General features: G+C 39.2%; 1 protein-coding gene across 1 annotated transcript in view; it reads right to left on the reverse strand.

Annotated features, from left to right (window-relative positions):
• Positions 1 to 6,363: 6,363 nt before the first annotated feature.
• cxcr5 (C-X-C motif chemokine receptor 5) overlaps positions 6,364 to 9,535 on the reverse strand; it is a 9,539-nt gene continuing 6,367 nt past the window's right edge. The window contains exon 5 of the mRNA XM_014215581.3: positions 6,364 to 8,414. Coding sequence (XP_014071056.2) covers positions 8,232 to 8,414 — 183 coding nt within the window. The 3' untranslated portion in view covers positions 6,364 to 8,231. The remainder of the gene's footprint in view (positions 8,415 to 9,535) is intronic.

Genomic DNA, 9,535 nt, shown 5'->3' on the forward strand with positions numbered 1-9,535 from the left:
TACTGAACTCTATCCAAGTCATTGTGTTGGCGTCATTGACCTTTTACATATTTTATACTTCAAGACACAGTAGTTTATACTTCTAGACACAGTAGTTTATACTTCTAGACACAGTAGTTTATACTTCTAGACACAGTAGTTTATACTTCTAGACACAGTAGTTTATACTTCTAGACACAGTACTTTTTACTTTTAGACACAGTAGTTTATACTTCCAGACGCAGTTGTAATATACTTATAGACACAATAGTTTATACTTTTAGACACAGTAACTTATACTTTTAGACGCTTTTTTTAATACTTTAGACACAGTAGTTTATACTTTTATACGCTGTAGTTATATACTTCTAGACACAGGAGTTTAAACTTTCAGACACAGTGGTAATATACTTATATTCACAGTAATTTGTACTTTTAGAAACAGTAGTTTATACTTCCAGACGCAGTTGTAATATACTTATAGACACAGTAGTTTATACTTATAGACACAGTAGTTTATACTTCTAGACACAGTAGTTTATACTTCTAGACACAGTAGTTTATACTTCTAGACACAGTAGTTTATACTTCTAGACACAGTAGTTTATACTTTTAGAGACAGTGGTTTATACTCTAGAAACAGTGTTTTATACTTCCAGACACAGTAGTATATACTTTTAGACATAGTAGTTTATACTTATTGACAGAGTAGTTTATACTTTTACACAAATAGTTTAAAGTCTAGACACAGTAGTTTATATTCTAGACACAGTAGTTTGTACTTTTAGACACAGTAGTTTATACTTTTAGACACAGTAGTTTATACTTCTAGACACAGTAGTTTGTACTTTTAAACACAGTTGTTTATACTTCAAGACACAGTAGTTTATATTCTAGACACAGTAGTTTATATTCTAGACTCAGTAGTTTTTAGTTTTAGACACAGTAGTTTATACTTCTAGACACAGTAGTTTGTACTTTTAAACACAGTTGTTTATACTTCAAGACACAGTAGTTTATACTTTAGACACAATAGTTTTTACTTTAGACCCAGTAGTTTAAACTTCCAGACACAGTGGTAATATACTTATATTCACAGTAGTTTATACTTTAGACACAGTGGTTTATACTTTTAGAGGCAGTATTTTATACTTAGTTTATACTTCTAGACACAGTTGTTTATACTTCTAGACACAGTAGTTTATACTTTTACACAAAGTAGGTTAAAGTCTAGACAGTAGTTTATATTCTAGACACGATAGTTTTTACTTCTAGACACAGTGGTAATATACTTTTAGACAGAGTAGATTATTCTTCTAGACACAGTAGTTTATACTTCTAGACACAGTATTTTATACTTTTAGAGACAGTAGTTTATACTCTAGAAACAGTAGTTTATACTTCTAGAAACAGTAGTTTATTCTCTAGAAACAGTAGTTTATACTCTAGAAACGGTAGTTTATACTCTAGAAACAGTGTTTTATGCTTCCAGACACAATAGTTTTTACTTTAGACCCAGTAACTTATACTTTTATACACTTTTTTTTATACTTTAGACACAGTAGTTTATACTTTTGGACACAGTAGTTCATACTTCTATTTACTGTAGTTCATACTTCTAGACACAGTAATTTATACTTTTATTTACTGTAGTTTATGATTTTAGACACAGTAGTTTTTACTTTTAGACACAGTAGTTTTTACTTTTAGACACAGTAGTTTTTTCTTATAGACACAGTTGTTTAAACTTTTAGATACAGTTGTTTAAACTTCTAGAAAAACTAGTTTATACTTCTAGACACGTTAGTTTATGTTTTAGACACATTGTCACGCGGAATGACGCTGGAGAGACGAAGCAGGTACGGGCAGAAAAAAACATTTCATTATAACGGACAGAGACGAGACAGGAACAGCGTCAGCAAACAAATTCAAAAGACAAAAACAATACAATGCAGCAGCGGGGAACAGAGCTGGGGAACTGACAAATATAGGGGAGGAAATAACAGGTGATAGGTGAGTCCAGGTGAGTCCAATAACGCTGAAGCGAGTGACGAGGGAGGGCAGGTGTGAGTGATGATGGCAGGAGCTTGTGATGCAGGGTAATCTGGCGCCCTCAAGCGCCAGGGGAAGGAAAGAGCGGGAGCAGACGCGACACACAGTAGTTTATACTTATAGACACAGTAGTTTATACTTATAGACACAGTAGTTTATACTTTAGACACAGTATCTACTTTAGACATAGTAGTTTATACAAAGTAGTCACTGATCTGATGAGTGGTAGAAGGATAAAGATTGGCTGGTGTGAACAACATTGGCAAGCACTCAATCATATTTTATTTGTAAAAAAAAAAAAAGTTCAATACATTTCACATACAGTCAAGTAATTGGCAATCCAGGCCTACTGGCTAAAGAACAATATTACACTTTCACACTTTCAGAAAACTATCCTGAACACAAATAGACGTTTATACGCTATCTGGGAGACAAATAGACGTTTATACGCTATCTTGCACACAAATAGACGTTTATACGCTATCTGGGACACAAATAGACGTTTATACGCTATCTGGGAGACAAATAGACGTTTATACGCTATCTGGGACACAAATAGACGTTTACACGCTATCTGGGACACAAATAGACGTTTATACGCTATCTGGGACACAAATAGACGTTTATACGCTATCTGGGAGACAAATAGACGTTTATACGCTATCTGGGACACAAATAGACGTTTATACACTATCTGGGAGACAAATAGACGTTTATACGCTATCTGGGAGACAAATAGACGTTTATACGCTATCTGGGACACAAATAGACGTTTATACGCTATCTGGGAGACAAATAGACGTTTATACGCTATCTGGGAGACAAATAGACGTTTATACGCTATCTGGGACACAAATAGACGTTTATACGCTATCTGGGACACAAATAGACGTTTATACGCTATCTGGGAGACAAATAGACGTTTATAAGCACAAGCGTTTGTCACACATTGGGTTATTGCATGCAATCAAGGAAGACTCCGTATATCAGTATATACACCAGGCTTGCACAAGCAGGTGAATATGTTGTCACAACTCCATAAAGAGGGGTTAGACATACAGAAGGTTGATTAATGATTCCCAGCCCCATAAAGAGAGGTTAGACATACAGAAGGTTGATTAATGATTCCCAGCCCCATAAAGAGAGGTTAGACATACAGAAGGTTGATTAATGATTCCCAGCCCCATAAAGAGGGGTTAGACATACAGAAGGTTGATTAATGATTCCCAGCCCCATAAAGAGGGGTTAGACATACAGAAGGTTGATTAATGATTCCCAGCCCCATAAAGAGGGGTTAGACATACAGAAGGTTGATTAATGATTCCCAGCCCCATAAAGAGGGGTTAGACATACAGAAGGTTGATTAATGATTCCCAGCCCCATAAAGAGAGGTTAGACATACAGAAGGTTGATTAATGATTCCCAGCCCCATAAAGAGGGGTTAGACATACAGAAGGTTGATTAATGATTCCCAGCCCCATAAAGAGGGGTTAGACATACAGAAGGTTGATTAATGATTCCCAGCCCCATAAAGAGAGATTAGACATACAGAAGGTTGATTAATGATTCCCAGCCCCATAAAGAGAGGTTAGACATACAGAAGGTTGATTAATGATTCCCAGCCCCATAAAGAGAGGTTAGACATACAGAAGGTTGATTAATGATTCCCAGCCCCATAAAGAGAGGTTAGACATACAGAAGGTTGATTAATGATTCCCAGCCCCATAAAGAGAGGTTAGACATACAGAAGGTTGATTAATGATTCCCAGCCCCATAAAGAGGGGTTAGACATACAGAAGGTTGATTAATGATTCCCAGCCCCATAAAGAGAGGTTAGACATACAGAAGGTTGATTAATGATTCCCAGCCCCATAAAGAGAGGTTAGACATACAGAAGGTTGATTAATGATTCCCAGCCCCACAAAGAGAGGTTAGACATACAGAAGGTTGATTAATGATTCCCAGCCCCACAAAGAGGGGTTAGACATACAGAAGGTTGATTAATGATTCCCAGCCCCATAAAGAGAGATTAGACATACAGAAGTTTGATTAATGATTCCCAGCCCCATAAAGAGAGGTTAGACATACAGAAGGTTGATTAATGATTCCCAGCCCCATAAAGAGAGGTTAGACATACAGAAGGTTGATTAATGATTCCCAGCCCCATAAAGAGAGGTTAGACATACAGAAGGTTGATTAATGATTCCCAGCCCCATAAAGAGAGGTTAGACATACAGAAGGTTGATTAATGATTCCCAGCCCCATAAAGAGAGGTTAGACATACAGAAGGTTGATTAATGATTCCCAGCCCCATAAAGAGAGGTTAGACATACAGAAGGTTGATTAATGATTCCCAGCCCCATAAAGAGAGGTTAGACATACAGAAGGTTGATTAATGATTCCCAGCCCCATAAAGAGGGGTTAGACATACAGAAGGTTGATTAATGATTCCCAGCCCCATAAAGAGAGGTTAGACATACAGAAGGTTGATTAATGATTCCCAGCCCCATAAAGAGAGGTTAGACATACAGAAGGTTGATTAATGATTCCCAGCCCCATAAAGAGAGGTTAGACATACAGAAGGTTGATTAATGATTCCCAGCCCCATAAAGAGGGGTTAGACATACAGAAGGTTGATTAATGATTCCCAGCCCCATAAAGAGAGGTTAGACATACAGAAGGTTGATTAATGATTCCCAGCCCCATAAAGAGAGGTTAGACATACAGAAGGTTGATTAATGATTCCCAGCCCCATAAAGAGGGGTTAGACATACAGAAGGTTGATTAATGATTCCCAGCCCCATAAAGAGAGGTTAGACATACAGAAGGTTGATTAATGATTCCCAGCCCCATAAAGAGAGGTTAGACATACAGAAGGTTGATTAATGATTCCCAGCCCCATAAAGAGGGGTTAGACATACAGAAGGTTGATTAATGATTCCCAGCCCCATAAAGAGAGGTTAGACATACAGAAGGTTGATTAATGATTCCCAGCCCCATAAAGAGAGGTTAGACATACAGAAGGTTGATTAATGATTCCCAGCCCCATAAAGAGAGGTTAGACATACAGAAGGTTGATTAATGATTCCCAGCCCCATAAAGAGAGGTTAGACATACAGAAGGTTGATTAATGATTCCCAGCCCCATAAAGAGAGGTTAGACATACAGAAGGTTGATTAATGATTCCCAGCCCCATAAAGAGAGGTTAGACATACAGAAGGTTGATTAATGATTCCCAGCCCCATAAAGAGAGGTTAGACATACAGAAGGTTGATTAATGATTCCCAGCCCCATAAAGAGGGGTTAGACATACAGAAGGTTGATTAATGATTCCCAGCCCCATAAAGAGAGGTTAGACATACAGAAGGTTGATTAATGATTCCCAGCCCCATAAAGAGAGGTTAGACATACAGAAGGTTGATTAATGATTCCCAGCCCCATAAAGAGAGGTTAGACATACAGAAGGTTGATTAATGATTCCCAGCCCCATAAAGAGGGGTTAGACATACAGAAGGTTGATTAATGATTCCCAGCCCCATAAAGAGAGGTTAGACATACAGAAGGTTGATTAATGATTCCCAGCCCCATAAAGAGAGGTTAGACATACAGAAGGTTGATTAATGATTCCCAGCCCCATAAAGAGGGGTTAGACATACAGAAGGTTGATTAATGATTCCCAGCCCCATAAAGAGAGGTTAGACATACAGAAGGTTGATTAATGATTCCCAGCCCCATAAAGAGAGGTTAGACATACAGAAGGTTGATTAATGATTCCCAGCCCCATAAAGAGGGGTTAGACATACAGAAGGTTGATTAATGATTCCCAGCCCCATAAAGAGAGGTTAGACATACAGAAGGTTGATTAATGATTCCCAGCCCCATAAAGAGAGGTTAGACATACAGAAGGTTGATTAATGATTCCCAGCCCCATAAAGAGAGGTTAGACATACAGAAGGTTGATTAATGATTCCCAGCCCCATAAAGAGAGGTTAGACATACAGAAGGTTGATTAATGATTCCCAGCCCCACAAAGAGAGGTTAGACATACAGAAGGTTGATTAATGATTCCCAGCCCCACAAAGAGGGGTTAGACATACAGAAGGTTGATTAATGATTCCCAGCCCCATAAAGAGAGGTTAGACATACAGAAGGTTGATTAATGATTCCCAGCCCCACACAGAGAGGTTAGACATACAGAAGGTTGATTAATGATTCCCAGCCCCATAAAGAGAGGTTAGACATACAGAAGGTTGATTAATGATTCCCAGCCCCATAAAGAGAGGTTAGACATACAGAAGGTTGATTAATGATTCCCAGCCCCATAAAGAGAGGTTAGACATACAGAAGGTTGATTAATGATTCCCAGCCCCATAAAGAGAGGTTAGACATACAGAAGGTTGATTAATGATTCCCAGCCCCATAAAGAGAGGTTAGACATACAGAAGGTTGATTAATGATTCCCAGCCCCATAAAGAGAGGTTAGACATACAGAAGGTTGATTAATGATTCCCAGCCCCATAAAGAGGGGTTAGACATACAGAAGGTTGATTAATGATTCCCAGCCCCATAAAGAGAGGTTAGACATACAGAAGGTTGATTAATGATTCCCAGCCCCATAAAGAGAGGTTAGACATACAGAAGGTTGATTAATGATTCCCAGCCCCATAAAGAGAGGTTAGACATACAGAAGGTTGATTAATGATTCCCAGCCCCATAAAGAGGGGTTAGACATACAGAAGGTTGATTAATGATTCCCAGCCCCATAAAGAGAGGTTAGACATACAGAAGGTTGATTAATGATTCCCAGCCCCATAAAGAGAGGTTAGACATACAGAAGGTTGATTAATGATTCCCAGCCCCATAAAGAGGGGTTAGACATACAGAAGGTTGATTAATGATTCCCAGCCCCATAAAGAGAGGTTAGACATACAGAAGGTTGATTAATGATTCCCAGCCCCATAAAGAGAGGTTAGACATACAGAAGGTTGATTAATGATTCCCAGCCCCATAAAGAGGGGTTAGACATACAGAAGGTTGATTAATGATTCCCAGCCCCATAAAGAGAGGTTAGACATACAGAAGGTTGATTAATGATTCCCAGCCCCATAAAGAGAGGTTAGACATACAGAAGGTTGATTAATGATTCCCAGCCCCATAAAGAGAGGTTAGACATACAGAAGGTTGATTAATGATTCCCAGCCCCATAAAGAGGGGTTAGACATACAGAAGGTTGATTAATGATTCCCAGCCCCATAAAGAGAGGTTAGACATACAGAAGGTTGATTAATGATTCCCAGCCCCATAAAGAGAGGTTAGACATACAGAAGGTTGATTAATGATTCCCAGCCCCATAAAGAGAGGTTAGACATACAGAAGGTTGATTAATGATTCCCAGCCCCATAAAGAGGGGTTAGACATACAGAAGGTTGATTAATGATTCCCAGCCCCATAAAGAGGGGTTAGACATACAGAAGGTTGATTAATGATTCCCAGCCCCATAAAGAGGGGTTAGACATACAGAAGGTTGATTAATGATTCCCAGCCCCATAAAGAGAGGTTAGACATACAGAAGGTTGATTAATGATTCCCAGCCCCATAAAGAGAGGTTAGACATACAGAAGGTTGATTAATGATTCCCAGCCCCATAAAGAGGGGTTAGACATACAGAAGGTTGATTAATGATTCCCAGGCCCATAAAGAGGGGTTAGACATACAGAAGGTTGATTAATGATTCCCAGCCCCATAAAGAGGGGTTAGACATACAGAAGGTTGATTAATGATTCCCAGCCCCATAAAGAGAGGTTAGACATACAGAAGGTTGATTAATGATTCCCAGCCCCATAAAGAGGGGTTAGACATACAGAAGGTTGATTAATGATTCCCAGCCCCATAAAGAGGGGTTAGACATACAGAAGGTTGATTAATGATTCCAAGCTCTAACAGTAACCCCCCCCCCCAGCTCTTAGTTGTAACAGTAAAATCCATTTGTAAGCTGAAAATACAATACTTTTACTCATAATTAATTCAAAGATCAGATTTAACCGTCAGTATCCCTTTAAAGAAACTATGTGTAAGACACATTTCACCTGAGTTGTAACAGGAAAATATGTTGGTCACATGAGGATTTTAGTGGTTGTGGCGGTGAATCCTTTAGAGAACGGACGCTGACGCCCTACTCCCGTCTCCTCTGAGTACACCCCTCAGTGGGCCAGCAGTCTCAGGAGATCCTGCCGAAACCGTACCCCAGTGAAGGCGTACAGCAGTGGGTTGAGGCAGCAGTGTGTGTACCCCAGGCTCTCTGTCACCACCAAGGCCTTATCCAAACTAGTCCGGGACTGGCAGCTCAAACCAGAGTCCAACCCTCGATCCACCAAGGTCTTCACCTAAATGTCACAGTGGAGAGAAGTCAATGGCACCTGTTCCCTACAGTTTACAATGCACTTCTTTGACCTGGGACACTATATAGTTATATGTACTTTGTATTGTATTATAGGGCCCAGGGTTCTGGTCTAAAGTAGTGCACTATATAGGGAATAGGGCTGTAGTGTAAAGTAGTGCACTATATAGGGAATAGGTCTGTAGTATAAAGTAGTGCACTATATAGGGAATAGGGCTCTAGTGTAAAGTAGTGCACTATATAGGGAATAGGGCTGTAGTATAAAGTAGTGCACTATATAGGGAATAGGGCTGTAGTGTAAAGTAGTGCACTATATAGGGAATAGGTCTGTAGTATAAAGTAGTGCACTATATAGGGAATAGGGCTGTAGTGTAAAGTAGTGCACTATATAGGGAATAGGTCTGTAGTATAAAGTAGTGCACTATATAGGGAATAGGGCTGTAGTGTAAAGTAGTGCACTATATAGGGAATAGGTCTGTAGTATAAAGTAGTGCACTATATAGGGAATAGGGCTGTAGTGTAAAGTAGTGCACTATATAGGGAATAGGTCTGTAGTGTAAAGTAGTGCACTATATAGGGAATAGGGCTGTAGTGTAAAGTAGTGCACTATATAGGGAATAGGGCTGTAGTATAAAGTAGTGCACTATATAGGGAATAGGGCTGTAGTATAAAGTAGTGCACTATATAGGGAATAGGGCTGTAGTATAAAGTAGTGCACTATATAGGGAATAGGGCTGTAGTGTAAAGTAGTGCACTATATAGGGAATAGGGCTGTAGTGTAAAGTAGTGCACTATATAGGGAATAGGGCTGTAGTATAAAGTAGTGCACTATATAGGGAATAGGGCTGTAGTATAAAGTAGTGCACTATATAGGGAATAGGACTGTAGTATAAAGTAGTGCACTATATAGGGAATAGGGCTGTAGTGTAAAGTAGTGCACTATATAGGGAATAGGGCTGTAGTATAAAGTAGTGCACTATATAGGGAATAGGGCTGTAGTGTAAAGTAGTGCACTATATAGGGAATAGGGCTGTAGTATAAAGTAGTGCACTATATAGGGAATAGGGCTGTAGTGTAAAGTAGTGCACTAATAGGGAATAGGGCTGT

Source organism: Salmo salar, chromosome 09, assembly GCF_965601325.2.
Source record: "Salmo salar chromosome 09, fSalSal1, whole genome shotgun sequence".
In the NCBI taxonomy this organism is placed as follows: domain Eukaryota; kingdom Metazoa; phylum Chordata; class Actinopteri; order Salmoniformes; family Salmonidae; genus Salmo; species Salmo salar.